We start from the raw sequence: 26,981 nt of genomic DNA on the forward strand, positions 1-26,981 counted from the left end.
GCAGTTTAAAAAAAAGCAACACCCAAAAAAAGGGATTAAAGTAAAAAGCGGTGCACATATGGTGATGGAGGGTCCTAACCACAAGGACAGATGGGTTTTCAATTTCGTTTATTGGGTTGGTTTTTTAAGTAACTAAGGAGAAGAGGACACAGACTGGCTGCCAGCACAAGTTTGGGAACAATGTTTGGGTTTTCCAAGATCCAGATGCAATCCATGGTGTTTTGTGTGTCAGGGAACCTGCTCTGAAAGCAAAACGGTTTTGAGAGGTGTTTGTGGTGCAGTTGCTCCTGCTTTAGCAACAGGAGTGTGGAATGCTGAAGGTCTGTGAGGAAGAATCATAAAATCCTAGAACAGTTTGGGTTGGAAGAGACCTTAAAGATCATCCAGTTCCAATCCCCTGCCATGGGCAGGGACACCTCCCACTGGATCAGGTTGTTTAAAGCCCCATCCAACCTGGCCTTGAACGCCTCCAGGGATGGGGCAGCCACAGCTTCCCTGGGCAACCTGTGCCAGTGTCTCACCACTCTCATAGTGAAGAAATTCCTCCTTGTGTCCAGTCTAAATCTGCCCCTCTGCAGTCTGTACCCATTGCCCCTCGTCCTATCACTACAAGCTTTTGTAAACAGCCCCTCCACAGCTTTCCTGCAGCCCCTTCAGCTGCTGGAAGGACCCCCTTCAGGCACTGATCATCCCTCCAAGACGATGGATGTGCAATGCCAGTTGGAATTGGGAGAAGGAGCCGGATCCTGCCTTTGTCACTTCTCACTGTGGGTTCATGCCGGGTGGGATGCAGGTCTGGGACCGTTAGCGGGTCCCCCCTTGGCAAAGGGGCTGGAAAAGATGCCCAGGGATGCCAGGGCGCTGCCCTCCCCCGCAGTCCCCTCACCCCACGCCTCCTTTGGCCACCCCACCACGTTCCCGGAGAGCACCAGGACCGCGGACTCCCCGGCGGGGGGCGCTGCGGGGAGGTGCCGGCAGGGGGCGCCGCGGCGCCGCTCCGCCCGCCGCACCCATTGGCCGCCGTCGAGCTCTGCTTTGCATATGGCCCCTCTCCGCGCCAATGGGAGCGCGGGGGCGGGGCCTCATTAGCATGTGGCCCGCGGCGCCGGGCGCAGGGCAGCGAGCGAGGGCCGGGCGCGCAGGGCAGCGCAGCCGCCGCCGCTTCGGGTCGCAGCCCCCGCCGAGCCGGCCATGGCCGCCCCCGCGCTCCCCGCGGGGCTGAGATGAGCGGCTGCGGGCGTTGGATGGGGCGGGCGGGCGGGCGGCGGAGGGCTGGTTTCCCGGCTGCGCCGCTGAGGCACCCCCGGCTGCAGGCGCCTTGATTTTATTTTTGTTGCTCTTACTGCTTTTTTGCATCTATTTTTTTTTTCCTCCCCACCAACCGGTGGCAGCGGGGGTCGGTGCACGGAGAGCAGCAGGCCGAGCCGTGCGGAGCCGAGCCGAGCCGTGCGGAGCGGAGCCGAGCCGTGCGGAGCCGAGCCCAGCCGAGCTGAGCCGGGGGCCGGCGATGCGGTGCCTCGCTCTGCTCGGCCTCGTCGCCTGGGCCCTGGGGAGCTGGGCCGGGCGCAGCAGCGGGGCTTCCCCCCCGCCCTGCCCGGCCTCCTGCAGCTGCGACGGCGACCGCGGCGTGGATTGCGCCGGGCGGGGGCTGGCGGCCGTGCCCGCGGGACTCAGCGCCTTCACGCACGCCCTGTGAGTGGGGACGGGGCTGGGGCTGGGGCTGGCAGGTACCGCGGGGCGGCCGCTTTGTCCGCTGACACTTGAGAACCGACCTTTCCGTTTTTCCCCTCCAATAATCGCGTGTAAATGCATTTGTTGTCCTTTGCTGGGACAGCGCAGGTACCCACAGGGGTGGCTGCTTCGTCCCGTAGCATTTAAAAACCAACTCCCCTTCCAATAATTGCGTGTTTATGCGTTTGTTGTCCTTGTTAGGACAGCGCAGGTGCCCACGGGGGTGGCTGCTTTGTCCCCTGACACTTAAGAACCAACCTATCCATTCCTCCCCTCCAGTAACTGCGTGTCGATGCAGTTATTGTCGCTGCTGCGGGGCGGGCAGGTTCGCACGGGGGGGGGGGGGGGGGGGGTTTGGGGTTGTCCCCTAGCACTTAAGACCCCCCCCGCCAATAATTGCGTGTTTATGCGTTTGTTGTCGCTGCTGCGGGGCCCGCAGGTGCCCGTGGGGGGGTGGGGGCTTTGTCCCTTTGCGTTTAAGAAAGAAAGAAAAGAGCAGTAGCTGAGTGTGTGTGCGTTTGCGGCCGCTGCGCTCCTCGCATTCGGGGGGAGCGGAGCCTTCCGAGACCCCGCAGGGTTTGACCTCGGGGATTTAAAAGGTGGGGAGGAGCTGCTGGGGTCCTGTGGGGGCGAGGGGGGTGGTGGAATGGGTTGTGAGTCAATCCCGGTGCCGTCCCGAGGTGAGGAATCGCTGCCTGCCCCTCCGTGTCTGTACGCGATGTCCTTCATCTGGAGCGCCTTTCTCCAGAAATCACTTCCCGGGATACACATCTTCTCCCAAAAGTCAGGGCATTCTCAGCCCGCAGCATTCATATATCCAGTGAAACAGGAATGCCTTCACTCTTCCCCAATCTCCCAGTATGGGATTGCACAGCTGAACCTTGAAGAACCAGCATAAAAACCGCTTGGGAGCTTTGTCAAGCTCTGCTCGTGAATGGAGAAAAATATACACTTATAAACCAGTTTCTCCGGTGTCCTGTGGTACTGAACTGGGCACAAACTGGTGGACCTTGCGTTGAGTTTTGTTAACTTTAATAATAAAACTTTAATTGAGGCATGAACGCCGTCTTTCATAGAGAACGTGTCCGAAGAGGAATATGCAGCTTTCAGTGTGGCTGTTTTGCTAATCCACAAACCTGTTAAGTTTCACAGTAAAACCTGTCAGTCTTGCCTCGCTTCTCAGCAAAGATTTCATGGGCTGGAGCAAGGTCTTGCATGGGCCAGTGGTCAGGTCTGCTCTTACTAAAGCTTCGCTGCATTTACAACATGCAGCACAGAGCGTGTTACAGCAAATTGCGGAGTATGGTTTCGGGTCGGTACCGAACTGTTGCGACGTCCAAATGCAATAGTACCTTCTGCCTTTGAAAATGTCATTTGTTTTTCTTCTTTGTTTGACTACACCTACTTAATATGCAGAGGGAGCCTGATTCTTAGTTACTGAAGGTTTTGTTTACTGAGCAGGTTTCCGATTTCTCCTACCTGTTTGGACTTTATTTTTCCTTTTAATTCTTCAAGCTGGGTGGAGAAAGATTACGAGGCCTTTCGCTTGTGTAGTGCTTGATGAATGGCGAAAGTTACAGGTCTTGGTTGTTACGTGTGCTTAAACATTTTGTTCCTTTTTGTGCTCGGTGGGAGCTGCCTTGGGTGTTTTTTCTGTGGCAGAAATGGTGTTCTGTGAGTGTTTGAAGTAGGGAGTCGGGAGCTGCTCTTGTGAAGTGTTGGATTTGCTGGTAAACTCTGTTCTTTTTCCTCCACAGATTAAAAAATCAGGATGCTACCCTATTTCATAAAGTTCTTGAAGCCTGTCTGGTAAAAGCTGTGTTTAAGTGCGAGGTTTTATGGCTCCTGTGTTGTCTGGCTGCCTTGTAAAATGGGCTCGGTACGTCCCTGTATGTCTGCAACGCAGCTTTCGTTGTCTAATTGAGTACAAGTTGTCATAGCCAACACCCATTAGAGATAAGGTTGCCAAAGAGTTTCAGTTTATAAGTCCTCCTCACTCTGCAGGTAAATTTCCAGAAGCCGAATTAACGCTTACAGCAAAAGTGAGAGGAGACCTGCCTGCACTTCAGTGTGTTTTGGGATGAGTTTGTGTCGCTCCTGGTTTTGGGTTCTTGAAAATCTAGCAGAAACTTTTAGTTATCTCGTTCTGTGGCAGTGTAGGATACTCCTGATCTGCATTTATGTTTAGCTCCTGTTTCCTTATTTACAGAAGGAAAAAAATCGGTGACTTCTGGCACATCTGTGCGTGAATAGTCTGCGTTGCAGTGAAGCCACTGGAAGTTTATGGTATATAGAAAGCAGTTTTGTAGGCAGCAGGAAACTCATTTCTGACCTGCTTGGGCTGGATAGTGTGTAGTTCTGCCAGAGGAGTTGGATCGCGTGGAGGGAAAAAGAAGAAAATAAAATCACACTCCCAAGCTGACATGGCAAAGAGTCCCTTTGGCAAAGAGTCCACATGTCCCAAAAAGAAAGTTGTGCCTGCTTTTTTTCTTTAGCCAGGAGAGGTCAACTGAAGAGAAGTTGCTCACAATTAACCCAAGTTGGCAAGGAATGAGTTTCAAAGCAGTTGAGAACCGTAGAAGGGGTTCAGTATTTAATTTTTACTACTGTTTTCCTGAAGTCTTAATTTGTGTTAATTTTAATAATTTAGTGTAACTTCCAAGGTGCATTTTTACAGTACAGCCCTGTTTCCTTGATTGCCACAAATGCTCAGGCAGTGCTTTTCTGTAGAGTCTCAAAAGCATGTCCTTTTGGATTCCCCTTCTCTTCCTTATTTCTCTTTCTTCAGCTCTTGACTGATCTGCTGCATATTCCTTGCTTACAGTGATGGTTGGAAAGCTTCAAACACAACGGATGGTTTCTTTGTGCATTGAACAGCCACTCCACTGCATTTGTACCTGGCTAAACACATTATAACCCTAATGCTGGGGTGCAGCGGGAGAAGAACTGGAGTCGCAGCAGAAGGGCTGTATGGTTATGGGGTTTCCGAAGCACAGTGTGGTCACGTGAAGGTGGTTGCGTTAGACTGAGCAGGTTGGAAGGACAGAACGTCTGCTTATTACTTTTGAATCATCAATGTACTTTAAGAGATGAAATTTGAATAAGGAGAGTTGAGTACGTCATCCCAACCACAGTGATCTAGATAAAGGGATTTTTGGGAGATGGACAAGTGCTGGAAAAAGAAGGAGGTGGCAGTGCTAGATACAAAGCTGCTGAAGGGCTAGAGGGGAGAGGGTGGGATGGATGGGAAGGAAGGCAGAGGGAGTCAGGAGGACACGACCAGGGATAATTACTTAATACTTGTACTGTAGGCAGCCATTTGTTCTGTGTAATTTAGGTGGGTGTTTATGTAACTCTTAATTACCAGCTGCCTGTTTTTCTGTTTATGAGGGTTGTGATTTTGCTTTGTTGCAAAGTAACTGTTGTCTAGCAAGTTGAGATACCTATGCAAGAATGTGAAGACGTTGGTTGTTTGGGTTTTTAAATCAATGCAGTACTCACCTGATCTTCACTGTTTTTTCATCTGCCGTGTGCTAGAAAACATCTATGTTGGTAGAAGGAAGTTATAGTAGGGCAAACTTATACTTGTGTCTCTCATGGGTGGCAATCTGAGAAGTGGAATTCCAGTTTTGGGGATTTAATACTTGTGTGAGTCTTGTGCAGGAGATGAAAAGTGGATAGTTCTAGGTAATGACTTCGGAGGCATCTTACATGGGCCTGGCTTTTTCAGGGGCTTGCCTGACAGCCTTGAAGAGTGTTATCTCTTCTCAGTGCCTGCTGTTGTATTTTGGACACTTGAAATATAAAAACAGTACAGAAAATTTTCCTTCCGGTGCTTATTGCTTGTATTTTCAGGGAGGGTCCTATGCTTTTAATTTTACTTGCTTTGAGTTGCGAAGGGAGGGCTTCCAAGCTCCAGCTGCCTTAGAGGATAGACCTTCAGGATGAAATGGTCCTCTTGGCCTGCTGGGTTTTATTACTCTGTTAATCTAATACTGTCTGTCTTTGTGGGCTGTGTTATGCGCTAGCTTTAGAAGATCAAGATGTGGCAGTTGAGAAGGGTCCTTTTTTTCACTTGTTTCATACCACAGGTTGCTTCCGCAATTGCAGAGAGTTGATTATCTTCTCCTTGCTATGCAGACTTTCTGGAAGTACCTACAGTGTGTCATGTTTAAGTTAATTTCCTACTCCACTTATGTATTACTGGCAAAATGATATGGTTTTGTTTGGATTCAGCAGAGCTTGCAGGTTTGGGTTTTTTGTCTTTTCATCTGGTATTTTTGGGTTTTATTGTAGAATGGTGATGAAATGCAGTAGGTAGATGTGAGATGTCTTCTTCTAATACGTCTGGTACTGACACCCAGATATTTACCATCCTGCTATGGTCAGATAAGCACAGTAAGGACGTGGCTGAGGTTTTGTGAATGCTGCCTAGCAGAGTTATTATGTTGAAAAGTAAAGATGTCCAGATGTGACCTTGAGTCTGGAAAATGTATCATAATTGTGGTCCTCCTGCAATAGAAAAGCCTTATCCAATTAGGGGTTTGAAGGTTTTACAGTTACACTGTTTAGTTTTTCACTTGCCTGTGCCATTTGCCGGTGATGTGATGGCAAGTAATGGAAGACTGATTCTCTTTTTAAAACATGCTCGCCATACTTATTTTGGAAAGACGTGATCATGTCATTTTGATGTGAATATTCCCATTAGTTGGCAGAAATGTTACATTTGTACAGGCCTTGTGAAATCCCATGGACAGGAGGGGGACTTGGGTTTGCTGGTGCAGCATCCAGCACTTGGCAACTGGACGAGAGCCCGATGGCTCCAGTGGCAGTCTCTCCAGTGGATTTCACCCAGCGGTTGGAGTCTTCATGATTCATTTTAAACTGGCTGATTTGTCGGTTGGTATTGTAAAAGAAGCAGACACTCCTAGTTAGTGCACAGAAAACGGAAGTTGTTGTTGTTTCAAAGTTTGTTAAATGTTTTTTTTTTACTCTTTTTATATTTTCTATTGGCAACAAATTCTGTGTCCTCCTCTTTTCTTTTTATTCCTCCCCCCCTCAGACCTCAGTGCCCTGCCATGGCACGTCTTTTCTCCAGTATTTGGCATTTGTTTTGTAGGTTGAGCTCATTTGTATCAGTAATATGTAATTCCTTGTTTGATGCTAACTGGCAGAGGCTTGTAAGTGTGACTTTGGGGAACAAATACTAAGATAAGTCTACAGTGTGGAAAAAAATTAGACTTTAGTGTAAGCAAGTTTATGCTAGTAAATAATTACCTTTTCAGTTCTTGAGAGGAGTTTACTAGTAACTATCTACTTGAGATGGAAAATATGGAAACTGTAATATAAGGACTGAAAAACAAAACAAAACCCAAAGAAACCTCCTCCGCAAGGATCTTTATTTGTTTTGTATTCTACATCTAAGCCAGCAATTTTTGCAGAACACAAGCTCTTATTTACCAGGGAAAATTACTGGCCTAGATTTCAGAAAGGCTGAGCACCCATATCTCATTTTAGAGAACATGGGAGCTGCTGGGCTCCAGGAGCATCTCGGAATGCCAGAAAGCCTCTTCTCCTTTCCCTCTTCTCAGCCACTATTGAGTTTTTCCTAAAAGCTTGTTCATAAAGGTGGCCTTCTTTTTGGGAATGGGCAGGAGCTGATGTTGTGTTCATGTTCTGAAGGATTTGCCAATAACTCAGGTTTGCCTGCTTCTTGTTTTGCAAATAAGTCAGGGAGTGAAGTGGATGCGTCTGGTTGGCTTCAGCACGGCCGCGTGGGACTCCACGGCCAGCAGTTGTTCTGTTAAGGGATGGATGTGTTCCAGGCGGCAACTCTGTGCTGCCAAGTTGTGGTTTTGGGGTTCTTTACGGAAGAAGCAGAAAGTAAAAAATAGCTTGAGGAAGAATAAGAGAATTCTGTATGATCCTAGGAATGGGAGGCGGAGGTGGGAGGGGGTACGTAAGAGAGGGTAAGAAGAGAAGAAGCTGTCTGTATTTATGAAGAAGTCTGTAAACTGAGGCAAGAGCAGTTTAAGTGTTACAAGACCTTTGTTAACAGAGGTATCAAGAGCATTTCATGGCTTTGAGGTCCCTAACTATGCTTTCCACCTGGCAAACTTGCAACAGTGACCTAGGGTTTTGCTGCAGGGAAATACTCTTCCGCTGTTTTTTCTACCTGGCTTTCAGGTACTGCTTTTTGATAAGACGTTCTCAAACTTCGGTCTGAAAAGAGATTTCTGGTCATGTGATGTTGGTTCTTAATGCTTTCCCACCACCGGGTTGCCCTGCACAACCCTTCTGGAAACGTGAAGGTAGCTGTTGCTATTTCCTTTGCTGATAGACAGACAGTGACTCGGTTGCTGTAGAATTGCACGTGGGGATGATGTCACGGTAGCTTACACGGAGGAGAGGAAGATCTTGACGTTGCTGTATAAATACTGTCCTCACTACAAATATCTTTGAAAGCCTTTGTTTCAAAATCGGGCTCAGATTTATTCAGTTTGTGATCCAAACAGAAAACGTTGAGCTTAGATGTATGGGTGCCTAGAAAGCGTAATTAAATCGTGCAGGAATGGCATGTGATCTACCTGGCAAAACAGTTGACCTTTTAGCTTTTTTTTTTTCCTAAGTGCTGAGTTACTGCAGCTGTCAGTGAGTTTCTCTGAAGTTGAATGTTTCCAATATTTTCAAATTCTTTTAAAATACATAGCTGAAATAGCAGAATGCATTTTATTTTACTGTTGAATGATTTAGCTGTTACAGGATTGTGGCGAGGTCGGAACTTTCCACTTCCCAGAAACATACTACTGTCACTGAAAAATTAGAGGCCAAAGAAATCTGTATTTCAGCTTTACCTTGAACTTGACAGTACATTCTGCATACAGCAAATCAACCTACATTATTGATGATGTTTGTCTTTGACAAGGCAATAGAAAGGACTACAGTGATCTCAGAAATAACCCTTTAAAGTAGGTTGAAAAACTACTTTAAAACTTTCTAAAACAGAAAACTGTTGTTGAATTTTAATGTACAACAGCCAATGGATGGCATTGTACGTAATGCCAGTCAATATGACAACATGTTTTAAAAAGGGCAGGTAACTATTTTTGAACAGGCTATATTGATATATATTCCCAGTGGACTGGGCCAGGTCATCTGTGAGGGATGTGTTTTGGCTTTGAGAATTAAGAATATAAATCACTTTATGAATTTGTCAGCCTCATTTTTTTTATTTTCGGTATTTCTATTTTCTGTTTGTACTTACTGAGTTATAGGGAAGTCATATTTTTCTTAGGTGGCCTCTTTCAGTCATACGGTGAGTTTTGGAGTTAGGAAAACTTTGTTGGCTAAGCATTGGACATGTTTTTTTTTAAACTTATTAAAAAGCATATTATTCAATGTATCTAGTTTAATATCTTCTCATAGGAAGAATGCTCTTCATAGTATGGCAGAAATAAAAATTAATTCCTTAGGCTTCTCTTATGTGCTTTTTGTATTTTTATTTGGTGAATACAATTCAGTAAGGAAACGTGTAAAGTGATGAGGGAGAGATAAGAGCAATACACTTCTCACTACTGAAAGAAGTTTCTCCTATTTCCTGAGTGATAGTAGTTTTAAATGTAGCCAAGTGTTTGCTGGTATAACAGACTCTGAAACATGTAAGGTATATTGCTGAAATTTGTTGCTCAGTATGCATCAGGGCTGAGTTTTTCATGATGTTCTTCACATCTAATATTGATAAATACATGTGTCATTAAAACACTTGTTTTAGAATTTTTTCCCCGTTGGTTATTCAGACAATGGTTGGTGATTTTTGACAACCCACCCCCAGGATTATGGCACAGTGAAGATACAATTGAAGTAATAGTCGAGTCTGGATTTTTTTTTTGTATTTTTTGATCTGAAGTTAAGAAAATGCTAAAGGTAATTCTTTTCTTCAGGGGAAGGAAAACTGTTGCAAATCTTAGGATCTCTTAACTTTTTTTAAAAAATATAGTAACTAATTCCTATAAGCTTTGCCTTAGAAATGCAGGAGAACTCTCAGACCATCAATATGGTCTGGAAGAAGGAACAGAAGTTACAGAGAAGGTGCTGTCTTCGAGGAAGAAAAAAAAAAATATTTTTTCTCTGCAAGACAGCAAGTGCAGATTCTTCTTCTTCTTGAGAAACAGATCAGAAAAATGCAAACACAGGTGAAGTTGTTGAGCGTGCTCTGAAGAGCACCCTGAGAAGCCAGGCCCTCAGAGAGTAAACAGCTGTCTTTGCAGCTCTCAGTTGAGCATTTTCTTAGTAAAATATAAAGACTTTTTTTTTCAAGCGGTGTACCGCCTCTTTTTCTCCCTCCAGCCAATCCCAGAGGAATGCTAGTTCTTGCAAGGACTTTTTTCACCCTAAAATTTTTGAGCAAATGTGTTTATACTTCTAAATGGTGCACAATTAGAAATGAATTATAAATTGATGTGCAGTTTCAGCGATGTGCAGGGGAAGCCTGCACCTGCTAATTTAACCTAATAATGCAGCGAATGCAGTTGTGTATTTTATAACCTTGTTCTGTGAAAATGTGTTTTTGTTTGGGAGTTTTCCCATTACCTTCTTGACATCTGCATGGTTACAGATGAATAGCCTGACCCAGTGCCCCAGCGGGGCTTTCAATAGGCATGTCACTGACAAAGGAAACATATGGAATATTTCATTCCCGTCTTTGCAAGCGGTGTTTGAGGCTGTAAGGCCAGAGGGCTGGGGGCTTCGAACTTCGTAGTACATCAGTAAGCTAGCCACAAGGTTTGCCGTGAGCCGGCAGGATGCTCTTGCTGAAGGTGTCACCGCATAGCTCTGTGTTTAGCCATGAGGCCAGACCCCATAATGTAGAGCAAAACCATTTTGGCATTGCAACATTAATAACGTGACCATGCAGTAGAGTTCACTGTGGTTGCTGATATGCATGGTGCTAACAATTTTTTTCCTCAACCATTTGGGCGCTGTGTGTCTTTCTGTGTGGAGACCTGCCAGGTGTTCCTTTTTGAGAAGAAGAGGTAGATTTGGCCTTTGCTCAATTCTTGCTTGTAAAAGCTGTGAAGGAGCCATCGTTTTTTGGTGCTGTGGTTGAAAGCCTTGGAAATGTGTTGGGTTTTTAACTAGGAGACACCTTGCCCACACTGTGAAACATGCCTGTAGCTCTCACAGCAGTTCTGTGAGCTGCCTCTGCAAATTAGGGGCCCTTGAACCTACTGAAGAGACTTCCGTGCTGTTTGGAAGATTGATGCTTTTAGGCCAAAACTTACAGGTTCTTTTTACACGAAATTTTGCAAAGCTGCCTCCAGCAGCAGTCTACAAAGTCCTCGTTCATCTCTGCTAGCTGCAGTTTTACTCAAGTGGCTGCCTTCCTGAGGCACCAAATGCCCACCCTGCTGTGTTTCCTCTGGATGTCTCCTGGGGGTCTTGGTGGTCTTCATGGAATTGGGGGAGGAGAGCTGAGCTGGGAAGGGAACAGGGGATGATGCTGTGTAAGGGCTCCTACACTGCAAATGATTGCTAGTGGTTTGGACGTGAACAGACGTTTGCCTTTTTGCTACTTTTTTTACTGCTATACTGCTATTGGTTTTAACAGTTGGGCTTAAAACAAAAAAAAAAAGGGGGACCGGAATGTATGTGCTAATATTGACCAAACTGTTAATATTTTACAGAACTAGTGTGAGTCTTGCTAGGTGTAGAAAATCCATGTCTTTTCCAAGGGCAAATCTGCTGGCTCTGTGCTAAGTGTTTAGTGGAGGTATTAAACCTCTTCAATATCCAGGTCAATTAATAATTTATTTAGAATTGATTTCCTGTCTCTTGACATCTCATTTTCAAAAATTTCAGCTAGTTTGTTTACATGGTGTTTTTTTTAACGTGTTTCCTGCAGAGGCAGGTCTCTAGTTTCCAAACCAAAAATGTGCAGTACCTTTCTGTTCCGGAGTTTTAAGCAGGTTCTTGATTTGTTTTGAGGATAATAAATGGCAGTCCTTTATTACTCGGCAGAAGCCTCTGCGATTGTGCATCAAAGCCAGTTTTTCCTCTTTAAAAAAAAAATCTTTTTCAACTCTCCTAAGTAATTGTGCCGGTAAAATAAATCTACAATGTGTTCAAAAGAGAAGGCTATTGTGTAAACAATAATATATCAGAAAGTCTGCATAAGAGTAGGATGCTTGCACTGTCCTTGTCTATTCTCTCACATTTTTCTGTAACATAGCATCAGATTGATGCACATTCCAGCTACCCTGGATGTTTGTCTTGCCAAATGAATTCCCCGTTTCCTTCAGGCAAATTGTATCACCACCTGGTCTCAAGTGATTCGGTGCCACCAGCAACAGAGACTAGTAAGGTAAAAATTAAAATAATATTCATTCTTAATGCCATTTTTCAGTGACTTGAGCTCAGCAAGTTTACTATAAATCTCAGGTTGGTATGGTAGGCTAGTTTGCTGTGCAAATTGCTCCGCCCATCAGTTTGTCCTTTGGCATCTTCAGAGGGATTAAACAGCTTCTGTTTCAGCTCTGTCCTGCGAGCGCCTGGCAGGAAACTCAGCTCAGGTCTTGCTCCTCGCCCACAGTTTTTTATGGACTGCTGAGACCTGTTGAGCTTTTGTTAAAAGGGTGTTTGGGAGGGCTGGGGGAGCTTTGTACAGTGTGATCCCTGACTACTTGCTGTCTTAATGCCTGTGCCAGACCAGTAATGTTTTTGCCCCTATAAGCTTTGTTACCATAATAAATAGAATAGAAACCATTGCTTCAAACTGTAAGGAATGTACTGTGAAAGTCATCACCAAGTTGAGAAATTCTGCCATACCATGGCAATATGAAATCTTCCTCTGTGAGCTTCAGTTGTGCCAGCAGAGAATATGTCCCACTGATGTCCCACAGAATGGAAGGTCAGTGTTTATTTCACATGCTTTGTTTCCTGGTGACTGTGAGACATATACTTGACCACTTTGGACTTGGACATCACGCCTGTACTGTCCAACAGTCTGCTTGATCTGAATACACATAGTAGAATAGCTTCCCAGTGCCCTTCTGATTTGGGACTCTTATAGAATACCATGCAATTTGGCAAACATTTGTGGGTGTTTCTGTCTTGCCATTGCTGATAAAACCATGTTACCCTCATTAGAGTGTTGTTCCTTGTTGAGAGTACAGCTGGACTTAGTTTTTTCTACCATCTTGAAGTAGTAAATATCAATCATGGCAGAAACTGGTATGGAGTCACCTATGTAGAACTGGATCTGTAGGATGGCCAAACGAGCAACAGGTGCTATTCTGCATGTTAGGTGGCTTTTTGGAATAAGAGCTTCTGCCTTTTTCTTCCTGCCCTGTTTGTATATTGCAGCATTCAGGACTGAGAGCATCACTGGGGAGTTATCCTACTTCTCTTCAATAGGCATTGGTTGAATGTGGGAGTTTCACCGATAGCTCCCGTGTGAGCAGTGTCTACTTGTTTTTTCCCACTTTAGAGGTACTGGGAAAACTGAGGATTCTGTGTGGTGTTTATAATCCTAGGATGGTTTGGTTTGGAAGGGTCTTTGTAGATCATCCAGTTCCAAGCTTCCTGTCATGGGCAGGGACACCTCCCACTGGATCAGGCTGCTCAAAGCCTCATCCAGCCTGGCCTTGAACACCTCCAGGGATGGGGCAGCCACCACTTCTCTGGGAAACCTGTGCCAGTGCCTCACCACTATCAGAGTAAAAAATTTCTTCCTAATATATAAATCTCCCCTCTTTCAGCTTAAAACTGTTACCCCTTGTCCTATCACTGCACTCCTTGATAAAGAGCTCCTCCCCAGCTTTCCTGTAGGCCCCGTTCAGGTACTTGAAGGCTGCTGTAAGGTCTCCCTGGAGCCTTCTCTCTAGGCTGAACAAACCCAACTCTCTCTGCCTGCCCTCATATGGGAGGTGCTCCAGCCCTCTGATCATTGTGACCCTCCTCTGGACTCACTCCAACAAATCCATGTCCTTTAGGTGCCGAGGACTCCAGAACGGAAGATAATATATGTATATTTTTTTAAAAAACCCCACTTCTTTCAATAGATGATGCATTAGGTGAATTGTGCTGTAACACACAAAAAGGACAAGTATGCAGTGCCTACAATCACTCATCCCATGTGCTAAGTAAGTTTTAATTGTTGCTGCCATTCTTAAACCACGTCAAATTGAGAAGTAACTTCTGATTTTAAGAGAACACGTGAATCACAGTGTGAATCAACAGTGAAAATGCAGACATATTTTTATGTATGACAATTTTCAGGATTCTAAAAGTCCCTCTGATTTAAAGGAAGACGTGGAATGGGAGCACCTGGCTTCAGGGTTTGAGCCCTGCCTATATGTTTGCATTGCAGTGCAAGCTGTCTGTATGACAGTGGTGACGGTCCTTGCCTAGATGCAGGTCTGTTTAGCTCTGTACATTGTTGGAAATTCGTTGGGATTTAGAGAGGCTCAGCTTTGAAAGTTAATCAATGGGCTTTGCTAACAGAATTAAGAAACAAGCTATACAGTTTTAAAGTTTAGTAAAGGAGGCAGAAGGGTTCTCACAGCAGAACAGTGCTGGCAGACGCTGCTTTTGAGGCTGGTTACAGATCTGTTAACAATGCCTATCTGAAAAATTATTAGGAAAGCCTTAAGGTCTGGCTTTGTTACACATTTTGCTTCTCTCCTTTTGGAGCTCATACGCACAAGCATGACCTTAAATGGGATTGCTTCTTAACCTGACATTCTGAAATAGTGTCTTTTTGGTTTACATCTCCCTGAAGCACATAGGATGTTAGAAATTGCTTTGTATCTTAAAAGCAGTTAGAGTGTAGTTTATTTTTAGAGAATATACGCAGATCGTCCAAGAAGCTTTAGCAAATAACAACCAACAGTGTGTCCTATTAAAAATGCTAACAACCCAGATTCCACTGCTATCTTGTCAGCAGTGACAGTGCTTTGCTGATGTCTTGGAAAGGCTCTTTGCCCCAGCTGCGCAACTTGAAGGAGGAAATTCTCTTGCAGCTTTTCTTCACCAGTTTTTCAAGGTTGTGCAAATGACTTTCATTAAGTTTTCACACAATAGCCCAAGGCTTGTGAGGAAGGACTAGACTAGAAACTCACCACACTCATTCCTCTATGTTGCGTTCATTCAGATAGGGCAGTTGCCAAAACACCGTGGCGGCCGAAGCACAAGAGGCATCTTAAACTTTGAAAATCTTGGTCATATTTTAAGAATTAACTGTTAAAAAGATATTATCTGTGGAGAGATTAACGAGCAATAGGTAAACTGTGTTGGATCCAGGCTTGCAGAATGCAGTTTAACTGCTTTAGGCTTCAGCACACTCATTTAATTACTGGGTTACTGAACGTTTTCTCTGTTGTGGGGGTGTATGTAGGGGAAACCTGTACGTTTATACAAAGAACCGTGAATGAAGGTTGGGAATACTGCCTTCATGTTGCCTAAACAATCCCACTTTAGATTACCCTGTCTTAATTTCCTTTCAGGATTGTAGGTAGGTCTTGCTATCTCCTGCACTTGATTACCTCAGTGTTCACTTCCCCTATGTGATTTAACATGCACAATCTTAATTCTTCTTTTCTGTCCTAGGGAGAGATTTCCTTCCAATAATTAGCTTCACTGCCCTTTACCCTCCTGCACATTAGTTTGTTTGGAGAAATGTAGTTGCTCAGTAAGCAGCTCCAAACAAGGCAGTGCCTGGAGCTGACTTGGAAGAGTAATTTATACCTTTTGCATACCATGTTAAGCTTCAGTTTGCTGAAATCCAACTACTAGATGTACTGAATTAGCAAGCTTGGAACATTTCTTCCTTAAGAAAGGACAGTATGAGTTCAGCAGAAAAGCATCATTTTACACTGCACTTCGATACTCTAGTGGGGCGATACAGGTAAAAAGGAAAGGACATGAAAGTTAGAAAATATCATCCATTAATTCAGCCATTTCTTTTTACTAGCAGCTGTTGTTTAGTCATACACTATTTAAATGTCAAAAGAAAATGACTTCTTATGAGATGAATGTGATGCAATGCTCCCAGACTGATTGCTCCTGTGATAGCACAGAAATACATATTTCATCTTGAGGAAATTTCTCAGGATTATATCCTTCTCATTGCTCCTCTTGCTCTCCTTCCTAATGCATAGTGTGGAGGGGGGGGAAAAAAAACCAAAACGGATAGTAAAGACCAGCTGGAATAAAGCACACAAATTCTTTGTTGAAACATTTTTCATTCGAGTTGGTGATAGTTTGAGGAGGTATGACGTATAACTTCTTGAAATGGGTGGCACAGAATTGTTTCTGAAAGCTTTGTCTTCTGCAACTTATATTAATCTGTGTTATACAAAATACAGTCCGATACGTCAAAGGGACGGGGATCCTTCTTCTCTACCATGTTTACTGTAAACAGTCCTTACATTATTATAACTATTTTGTGGTAAATATAATGAAAAGTAGAAAAAGGTGCCATTTGTCTCAGACCTCTGAACGTGCTCTTATTAAGATGAAATAATTACTTTACCATGAATTACACAGTAGGAAAATATATTTGTAAAATGGACTGTTTTCAGCTATGTGGAAAATTTGAGCTGTTTTGAGCATGACAAAACTATGTGTGCTTTTACACTACACTGCCGTCTTCATTATATTCTGATATTTATTTCAAAATTGACAAAGAGATATCGTGTTCTGAATATTTCCTCAACTTCTGTTCCAAGATGCTCTCTTAAAGCTCTAATCTCTGATCCAATGCATGATTACTTGTCCCTCAACTAAAAGTTATATTATTACACCTGCTTTATACTGTTCAGATTTGGTAGCCAGTATAAGATGTAGTGGTATTTATTATGGGATCTGACACTGTAGTTGCAGAGCACTACTTCATTTCTGGTGGCTTAAGTATTGATGTCAATAGATGAATTGTTATTAAAGTGAAAAGAGGATACGATTTTCCAATTTCAATAAAAACCTTTCCACCCTCTCAGCTTTCAGGTGAATTTTTTGAGTAGTATCTTCATGATTTTGCTGGTGACGCATTGGAAAAAGTGGTGTGCTGATGGTGGTGGTGAATGGTGAGAACAGAACTGTCAGTAGCAGTAAGGTGTCCATATCAGGGGCAGGTTTTGAGCTGCATGGCAAGTTTTACTGGCCCCAGTTTACTGATTCAGTAAACCCCATAGCCTTTCAAGGCAGAAGAAACTGGACTTCTTTGAAACAAGTGAGAACAAGAAAAACCAGATCTTTTTCTTTATGGAGCTTAGGATGGTTATTCTTTGTCCACCATGCATCTATTATAGTTGTCTTCACTGCAACGTGGATTTATGCATCAAAAAGGAATGACTGGTTGACTGGTGGCCTTTACATGAAGGGTGAAGTGTATTTCCTCACCTGTAGGATAACTATGATGAAATGAAAGTATATTCATGTTTGTTGTGTGGAGGTAGATGGCCAAGGGGACAGGGGTTCACAAGCATAGTTTTCTTCTTGGACTTCATACGTAAAACATTGGTGAAAAGCTGCGTGTGCTCTGGCTGTCTACAAGCAGGCTAGAAATGCAGGGTGGATTACTTGATTGCCTTTTGTGGGTCTCTTGCTTTTCCATCACACATGCTTTGGATATGTTTGTATAAAAAATTGATCCCTATGTACATGATTAAACTTGACAAGCCTTAATCTCTGTTCTAAGAGTGTGGGCTGGGTAGTTAATGTGGTAGGTCTTTGTTTTTCATGTAAATACTTGTAATGTTTGCATTAGGTATACCCCTTTTTTCTCAACAGTTTAGTGATTAAAATCTACTCAGTTTTAAATAGGTGTAGTCATGCAAATACTGAGAACAGAGTTAAACTGAAGAGAGAACTTAACCTTTTCAAGAAAATTACTAGTAATAAATGCTTCTTTGACCTCTTTTATTTATAACGACAAGCAATGGCTATCGGAGTTTTTTTGGCGGAGGGTTTCTGTGAAAGATTTCATGTTCTTGTATATGTTTTCCTTGAAAATTAGAAAATATGCCGTTTTTTATTGGTTTATGTTTTTGGGTTGGCAGTGGTAATTATTATTATTTGTATTCATGTTAGGGCAGAATCCAGAAGTCCAGAGCTCTGCTACTTGATTTGGTTAGCACAACTATCCAGTTTGGGATGCAGTTCCTAACCAACAAAGTCATGTTTGCGACCACCTCTGTGAACAGTTTTTTGATGGGCTGGGTGGTTGTTTTGTGTGTGGTTTTTTTTGAAGGCCATAGCAGTTTAAGTACTGAGGTCCCTCTCTCCTGGATGCTAAGCCACACAACTAGTGAGAGGCAAGCCTTACCCTTTGTGTGTTCTCCTTGGGACTTTCGGGGGCATGGGAGGGGTTTTATCTTGTTTTGCTTTTTTACTTCGTATCCCTGGGGCGTATTTTCACATTATATTGCAGTTTTATCAGATACTCTTGTGAGATTTTTATCAGCACAGTATGAATTTGGGTTGTAGCTGATGTATTGGTTGCACTTAGGATGACATTTCATGCTCATTTTTAGAATTTAAATTACTTTCCTTGCTCTCTGCTGCTGGAGAGGAGTCCATCTTGAACTACTGTGGTAAATAATCACAGAAATTGTCACTAATATCTAACAGAACTTGAAAGCAAACTCCTGGTTGATCAATGCTGAAGCTCTGCCAAGGTTAGCGATACGACGTGTTCTGATAAAGGCTTGTGAACAGGCTTTCCAAAGGTGTGTGACCGGAGTCAGACCCTTAAAACAGAATCCTACAGATGTTGTCTTTTTTCTTTTTCTTACCTTTTAGTACAGTTACATTGTGTTTTCTTGTAATAGGAACAAGCCATAACACCATGTAGGACAGGTAACAGTCATGTATTGTTTGTTGAGGCCATCATTCAGCGGTCTGAGGTACGACTAGGAAAGATTTTGGTGTATAATACTTAAATAGGCAGCCTGATTTTGGAAAAGCAAAATCACTGAGCATTTCTGCTAGATTATCATTACTGAAAGGCAGGTTACTTCCTCGACTGTGTGAGTACAGGTACAAGCAGCTCTTTGGTATATATAGAAATAAATAAATAAATAAATAAATGCCTAAGCTGATTAATACCCAGTTGCGTTTTGCCTGGATGTATGCAGTCTTTATAACAAGTGGTGCTTGTTAAAGAGTGCCTGTTGAACACATAGGTAGAAGGGAGTATTTTGAACCATTGCTTTTTATGTTAGCTCAGATTGGTGTCTTAATAAAAATGTCTTCGTTTCATTCCTTCCTCATGTGTGGCGTTGCTGTCCATCATCAAAAGGCTATTCCCCTTCTCTTATAGGGGAGGGAGCATTTTGGAGATTGCCACAGCCTCAGCCTGTGGTTCTTTGATGTGAAAAAATACCCTCTACTAATGATTTTTGGTAGTTTTTAGCAGCACCTTCTATGGCTGGGCTGGTCTCCTGCAAGGAAGCCACCCATGTGCCACTTCTCACAAGACAAGGACATTGCCAGCCAGCCGGGAGATGGCAGCGGGTCGATGGCTTTGCTGGAGGAGCTCCACCTGATGCTCCCTGCTTCACCCCACACACGGGTGCCTACAAAAACCTCCAGCCACAGTTGTGCTCGGCTGGGTTGAAGGGAGAGCGGGAGGGATGTGTAGGTATCCCCAAGCTAGCCTGCACCTATGGAGATGGTATTTCAGTGGTGTTTTCTTAAAAAACTGTTTAGTTTCCTATTTGTGGCCGGGGGAGAAATCCTTCAAGAAAAGAGCTGCTGTAGTTCTCTCTAATATTGCAGCTTTCTATAGCGTTTCTGCTAAGCAGAGACTGCCTACACTGCTGAAAAGCAGAGGTAGACCTCAGATGTCCTGTTTAAGACACAAACATTTGTATTACGTCACTTCGGTCGTAAATAATGGAGTACAGATTACCTTCACATGTATTAAATGCAAGCAGATATTTGATTGTCTGCGAGGCCACTAAACCCAGCAGGGTATGTCCCTTCGCCTTCACAACCTCTGATTTCCAGACAATACCAGTGCGTCATGTGCAGTCTCAACAAATTAGTTCCCTGTGCTACCCGGCCCTTTCTCAGCTGTCTGCTTCTGGATGCCCAGGGATGTTTCATCAACACGCCTTATTCCACTTGCCTTGCTTTTGGGAGCTGCTGGCTTGCCATGGATTCGGGCAACCTATTGCGGTTGAGGCAGATTTCTGACCACCTGTGCTTCTGTTTTTCTTGTAGCAAGGGATGCACAGCAAAGGGTGGGCACAGAAAGCTTCTACTGCTTTTTATTGATGATAATATTTAAAAGCAAAAATGTAACAGTATTTCAGTTGTGAATACATGGAAATTGTGTGTACTTCTTAATGTGTTTCAGAAATCCCTGTTACTTTTCTTCCTTAAATACAAGAAAACAGCCGTGTAATGCCTCATTGAAAGAAGCCTGTAGGGGTGCTTTGTGAGGGTCTTAATTAAGGGCTTTGAAAGACTAAACAAAAGGAAAAAGAAAATGCTACAGGGTTATTGTTATTCCAGCCCATTGGCTCAGCGAGCTGACCATCCATTGGTGCCTTCTGTCCATTTGGGAGCTGAATGACACTTTTGTTCGTGGTTAACAGAGGTGAAAGAAGCCAATTATTGGCTGTCTTTTCCACAGGGCAGCTGCAGACGGATTTCACTGCGGGCAAATATGGACTTTTCTGCCACAAGGATGGTTGTGATGACAGTTATTTTTGTGGAATTGTATGAAAGAAAACAGATTCCCCTCCCTCCCCCCCTCCAGTGACTTGTGTAGATGTTTATTGAAAACTGCTGTGAATATGCTGGTGTGGAATGGGAATGTGTAAAGGGCTGGATTCCCCACGCTAACAGTGTACTTGGCTTTTTCTCTGGGTGTGTGAGAGAGTGAGGTTTTTTGGGTTTCTTTTTCTCCTCTTGCTTTTTTTTTTTTTTTGGTTTTTTTTTTCTTTTCTTCCTTTGGAATTGCAGTTAATTTTAACTATAGGGTTTTTCTAATTGGTGTGCAGTGTCCATTAACCCTCTTACAGCTGCCAGCTCAGGCTGTGCTGGCTGCTTTGTGTGCTGTAGTGACAACCTCTGCAGGTTAGTGGGAAGTCCTAGAACAGCAAAATACATACCTGAATGTATGTCCTAGAACAGCAAAATACATCCCCCCCTTCTTCGATATCTCTATCGGTTGGCACAGTACATTATAAGATCTTTTCCCACAACTCCTGCTTTTATAACTTAAAATTTATTCCTTCCTTCCTTCCTTCCTTCCCCGCCCCCCTGTATTTTCTTGTTATAGTTTAAATGTGTGAAAAGACTTGGTTGATGAAAAACCAGGTCACCAGCTGTTTTGATTCTGGAGAAATCTGCAGTTTGGAGCAAATTTTGGGCAAGGACACATGTTCCAGTTGGAGTTGATCCATCTTAGTTTGTTGGGCTCAGAGACTTCCCAGCATGTTGGCTGCTCAGGAGGGCTGCCAGTGGTTGTGGCAGGTTGCTTGTGGTGCCCTCTTTGCAAAGCTATCTAAAATCGACATTCAGGAGTAGTTCATAATAGTAGTACATAAAAGAAGGGGAAAAAGGTGATATTCCTCATCTTGCGGCTTTCTGATGCAGGTGAAAGGAGAATCTCCTTTTGTCTTCTGACTTTTGGAGATAGAAGTGCTATGAGGATGTTCCTTCTTCATCTCTTGGTGCATACAGAGGAGTTCCTGTGCTTTCAGTTATTTTTTCTTCATCCAGATTGATTGTTTTCCTCTACTGATTTTGTTTTTTACTGGCTGGCTTGTTACCTCCAGATGTGACTGGTCCTGCCAGTTCCCACTATATTGCCAGTCCACATTGTTTGGAGTTAATTTTGCCTCACCTTGGGCTTAGCGTGGTATGGGCAGCCTTGCTTTTGAGGCTCTTGAACCATCTGAGGATGTGGCTGTGCGGGCACAGTCATCTGTTGGCCAGTGTCAGTGGTAGGGCTCTACTTCTGCCAGCTTCTGGAGAACATACAATGGGCATACGTGCTAGGTGATGTGGAGTTGCCTGCACAATGCTGATGGTGATGGCTATATATGTGAAGGTATTAGCAACAACAAGGGCAACTGTCTCCTGGGCATGGAGGCCTGTCTCACCTGTCAGAGGGAGCGAGCAGCCAGGTCTTGGGAAAGCAATGTCTTGCAATCTGATAGTCCAGCAAAGACCCTGCTTTGTCTAATGGGAGGCTGGGAGAGAAGGCTTTATCTGAGGGTTGCTTGTAAAAGTAGAACTAGGCTGTCTTCTCAGGGAGAGGACCAGTTGGTGGCCAGATTGGGAAAGCAGTAGAGTAATGACTTGTCGCTTTTATTTGTTCTTCCCCAAATGCCCGTAACAGTAGCTAGTTATTGCTGCAGACTTTGGGGGAGAAAACCTGCTGTTCTATACAGGCACACTATAGGTGCTGCTGTCTCCGAACATTGATGCTTATCATGTAGCTTTATGATGGCAGGAAATGCAGGTTGGGGGTGTGTGGAAATAAAGGCTACACAACTTTGACCACTGAGCAAAGAGTTGTGTTTTTTTCACAAGGCAAAGCATAGATGAAGCTTTCCTTCTTGAAATAATTAGCTCTGTGGTAAGTCATATAAGAATGAAATAATTCCTGACACTCTTGTTATACAAGAAAAAATGAAATTGAATTAATATACTTACTTAACATCATAGAATCATAGAATAGTTAGGGTTGGAAGGGACCTTAAAGATCATCTAGTTGCAATGCCCAAGAATGTCCCTTACGTCCTGTACTGTTATGTATGTGCATGAACACTGCCACACAGGAAACTATAGAAGACTTCAAGCAGACGTCAACCTTCAAATACTGTAAAGTGGAAATCAGTCTTCTGTTGAGGTACTGTGCTGTAACGGATGATCAAGAGTTTCTAAAACCTAAGTTTTACACCTTATCAAAACTGCTTGTGCTTCGTCAGCTACTTTAAGATGCCTTGAAAGTTGCTATGTAAAAGCTTGTTCAGTTCTATAAAGGCCATTCCAGGTGCTGCCCTGAAATCTATTTTGACGCTAGAAAGTTGTACTGTGTGCTTTTAGTTTTCCCGCAGTGTACAGGTAATTATAGTGCTGTATTGCAGAAAAAGATTCTTTTTTCCAGTAGTAATTTTTAGTTATATCCGAGTTACTGTTGTAAATAACTGAAAAATTCTTAAATGCTCAAACTCTGTTGTATGTAGGTTTGGATTAATTGAAATGTTTTCATTTTGTCTTCTGGCTTCATCGTATCGGTGGGTGTGTTCATACACCAGTTTTGTTTTGCTTTTTTTTTGCTTTTAACCTCCAAAAAAATGTAGGGCTTACCCAGGCTTTTGAGGCTCCGGTTGCTTTCTAAACATTGGGTGGAGCAGACTGGGAGACCAAAATAAACCAGAAGAAAATGAATAAAATTCAAAGTACTTACAGTTACTAAAGTTGACATTTGTATGAAGTTAGATTTGTAGCTGTTTGTGTTCTCTTTTTGCAAGTGTAAAACCACAGTGAAAATTTAACAGAAGATTTCTTATATGAATACGCGCGTATAATGATAGCACTGCTATTCTATCAATGCAAACAGGTATGTGTGGGGCAGCTCAGGCACATCAGCAGCTTTATCTTCCTCCTTCCTCTCAGATGCAGAAAAGATTATTCTCCTTTGAACCTGGGGTTTGGGAAGGGGAAGCACCCCTGTCCAAACCCACAGAATGAGTCCATGCTAGGGCAAGGAGCTGAACCTCATGGGTCTGCATCTGGAGTTGTAGTGGGGAGCTTTTGGTGTGAAATGTTTGTTGTAGTAAATACTGTGTTGCTAGGTGGAGTGGGATGTGGTGTCCTTGGAGTCCAAAGGGTGAGTGTGGCTCCCTACGCTCCTGTTGAGGCAGTTTAAGTTTTATGGAATTGCCCTTGAAGCTGTTAAATGGAACAAAACATGCCTAGTAGGTGTGCAGCAAGGACCTGAGACCGGGGTGGAGGGGAACCCAGATGTCATTAAACTGGTTTGATTACATAGCATGGTGATGTTCCTGGTGTTACAGTAATGGTTGTTCACAGAAGTTTTTGATAAGGAAAAAATGCTTGAGAACTTCCTCAATAGTAATGAACAACACCTTGGCTTCATCATGCGTGAGGCATTTGTGTCGGGTTTAGCAATATTTGCTTTAAGTTAAAACTCGGATATGTCTCTAACCTGGGGCTGACTTAACTCATTAAAGAAAATTCAAAGCTCCCATAATCAAGTTAAAATAGGGAGTTATGGAACGGGTCCAGAGAAGGGCTACAAAGGTGTTTGGAGGGCTGGAGCACCTTCTCGAGGAGGACAGGCTGAGAGAGTAGGGGTTGTTCAGCCTGGAGAAGAGAAGGCTCTGAGGAGATCTTATAGCAACCTTCCAGTACTTGAAAAGGCTACAGGAAAGCTGGAGAGGAGCTATTCATAAAGGCTTTTGGGGATAGGACCAGGGGGAATGGGAGAGGGGCAGATTTAAACTGGACATTAGGAAGAATTTCTTCACCATGAGAGTGGTGAGACACTGGCACAGGTTGCCCAGGGAGGTTGTGGCTGTCCCATCCCTGGAGGTGTTCAAGGCCAGGTTGGATGGGGCCTTGGGCAGCCTGAGCCAGTGGGAGGTGTCCCTGCCCATGGCAGAGGGGGTGGAACTGGATGATCTTTACGGTTCCTTCTAACCCTTACTATACTACTATGATACTACTACTATGAAAAACATAGTAATAAACTTTATTTACTTAAAGCAGGAGAAATAGCTTTCTGTAAAACCCCGTGAGGGATTCTGGTGTTGATTTCATTTTAGGCATAGCTGCATGCTTTATTTTCTTGTGGTGTGAGATACCCATTGTCCCCTTCAGTACCTTTTCTCCTTCCTGCTACACTGCAGTTTGCTGCCCCATAGTCATGCTGATACAGCTTACTACGAGGGTGTGTTACATAAACGACAGCTAATCCCATTTGATTTTTCGTTTTTAAAGTAAAACAATTTGTTTAAATTCAGATTATTATAGTGATCCGATTACAGCAGGCTGCCCATAACCAGTTAAATTGTGGAGGTGGAAAGCAATGAGAGTAGAAGCCAATTCCTTTTGTCAGAAAGAGATAACACATGGTGCAAGGTACATTGTGGTGGGTGTAGTAGGTTGAAGCCTCAAGTGTGTAATCAATTGCTGTGTTCTCTTTTTCCCTTTCTGTGTGGAGACCTATGGATTAAAAAAAATATCCTTCTGTTTTCCTTTACTGGCCTTTACCAATAATCTCAAGTCTTGCTCACAATGATGACTGTAACGAATGGTTTAGACACATGTTTGGGCTAAGGTGATCCCAGGTTCAATCCTCTTACCTCGAGAATTGTTATTCCAGCCAGTTCACTGGGACTGCTGTTAAAGGAGAGGAAGGTATTAAAGTATTCCTCAAAGCTTCCCATTTCTGGAAGATGTCAGTGAAATACAGAAGTATCGCTGATAGGAGGACAGCATTTTTAATGCTTTGCACCCAAAGGTTCCAGTGCCAGGTTTATAACTTGCCTTAGTTTCGCATGTAGCCCCAAGCCGTGCTGTCTGGAGACGGGAAATCAGCTGGATAAAGTGCAGAAGACATGCAATTGGCATAAAATAATTACATTGCTTAGATTTGATCCCCCTCAACCAGACATTTGCAGAGCCTGCCTGGCAAAGATGCTTTGCAGTGGTCCTTTGAAAACTGTTGGTCCTTACACATTTTAGCTGCTCTGCTGTTCTCCTGAAGCCCTCCTGTAGTCTGTGTTACCTCAAGCAGCTGTGGATCTGAGGGAGTTTATCACCAAATATTTGTAATGAGATTTTGATGTTTTGGTCTGGAGTTACTCTTGGAGACTGGGAAAACCATGTTACTTGTCAGAGAGTAGCTGTGGTGTAATCACTGAGAGCTTCCCTACCAGGGGTTTGGGTGCTAGCAGGACTTGTGAGTTTGGTTACAGGTCAGGGATGTGGATGATCTTAGTTCCCACTCAGTTTGTCCATGGACTTCCTCATGGTTTTGCAGGTTAGTTTCTTTGCCTTTTGTGTTCGATACCCACAGGCGTAGGAGTTTCTTGCACAGGTTTGTCCTCACTCTGCTTGACTAACACTCATGGCTTGATTTTTTTTGTACTCAGTTCCCCTGCCTTACTGTATTCCGGAGAGGGAATAATTATAAAACCATGAATAATGCATAATTTTGCTCTCTGTAAATAATCTCTGACTGTGTAAGGGAAATGTTCTTACACTGAAAGACATTTTGTTTCCTCCTTCAATTTACAATAAGCCCTTCCTTCAGCCTGTAACCCGCACCAAATGTGTGGCTCTTAAAAATTAACCGAAGAGCATGTTAACTTGCGCTATATTCCCATTCCAGGATACACTCTCTTTCATAATAATGCAGTGGAATTTTTTTCTGGGTTAATTCCCCACCATGTGTCAACATAGGCCATTAACCGTATGTGTGATTGCTTAATGGCTGGCCTGCAGTGACTCAAATACCAGTTCAAAATAAGTCTTTGCATACAAGTATTGTTCTCTCCAAGATCTTGATGATGGCTTGATTGGCACATGAATAGGGTACATTAGAGCTAGTTACTGTGTCTGAAAGAAAGCTAAGACATCGTGTTGGAAGAAAAAAAAACCCAGCCCATAGGTTGATGTGACATGGGAAGGAGGAGGCAGGAGAAATAATTTACAAATATGGTGGGGGAAGAGGGGGATGTTGCATCTCTTGCAGGAACAGACCTGTCTGAAATTTTTTAGCCTTTCTGTGCCTGTCAGTGAAAATGTTGTAGATCCTGCTTCAGCAAAATGCTAAAGGATTACTGGAATCAACAAGATTTATGTTTTTCTTAAAGTGTTTCTACTGGAAAGGGGCTTCCTGTACCTCATTTCTAATGGCTTCTCAGTATCTCGGTCCCCTCCAAGGGTCAGGGCTGGTGGATAGTCTGAATTTTGGTTGCTTGTGTGGAAAACCAGGTTAAGCGGTCGCACAAATGTTCCAGTTAGTCTGAGGCACAGAGAAGTGGGTGGAAACATTGCATATAAACTCCCTGCATAGCTATTAGAGCCTAATTTCTTTCTGTCACTGCCAAATGGTGCGAACCTACACAAAGGAGTAACCGTTGGAGCAATCCCGTGTCCTGTTTCCTTGCAAAAAAAAAAAAAAGGAAAAATAGAGGTAATTAATTTATTTGGTAAAGATGTGGTGGGTAGTAGGTGGGCATAGCACATGAGAACAGGAG

General features: G+C 43.5%; 1 protein-coding gene across 1 annotated transcript in view; it reads left to right on the forward strand.

Annotated features, from left to right (window-relative positions):
* The first annotated feature begins 1,276 nt into the window (after positions 1-1,276).
* The window catches only part of LGR4 (leucine rich repeat containing G protein-coupled receptor 4), an 80,759-nt gene continuing 55,054 nt past the window's right edge, over positions 1,277-26,981 (forward strand). Inside the window, exon 1 of the mRNA XM_054068420.1 lies at positions 1,277-1,692. Coding sequence (XP_053924395.1) covers positions 1,508-1,692 — 185 coding nt within the window. The 5' untranslated portion in view covers positions 1,277-1,507. The remainder of the gene's footprint in view (positions 1,693-26,981) is intronic.

This window comes from Cuculus canorus, chromosome 5 (genome assembly GCF_017976375.1).
Source record: "Cuculus canorus isolate bCucCan1 chromosome 5, bCucCan1.pri, whole genome shotgun sequence".
Taxonomy (NCBI): Eukaryota; Metazoa; Chordata; class Aves; order Cuculiformes; family Cuculidae; genus Cuculus; species Cuculus canorus.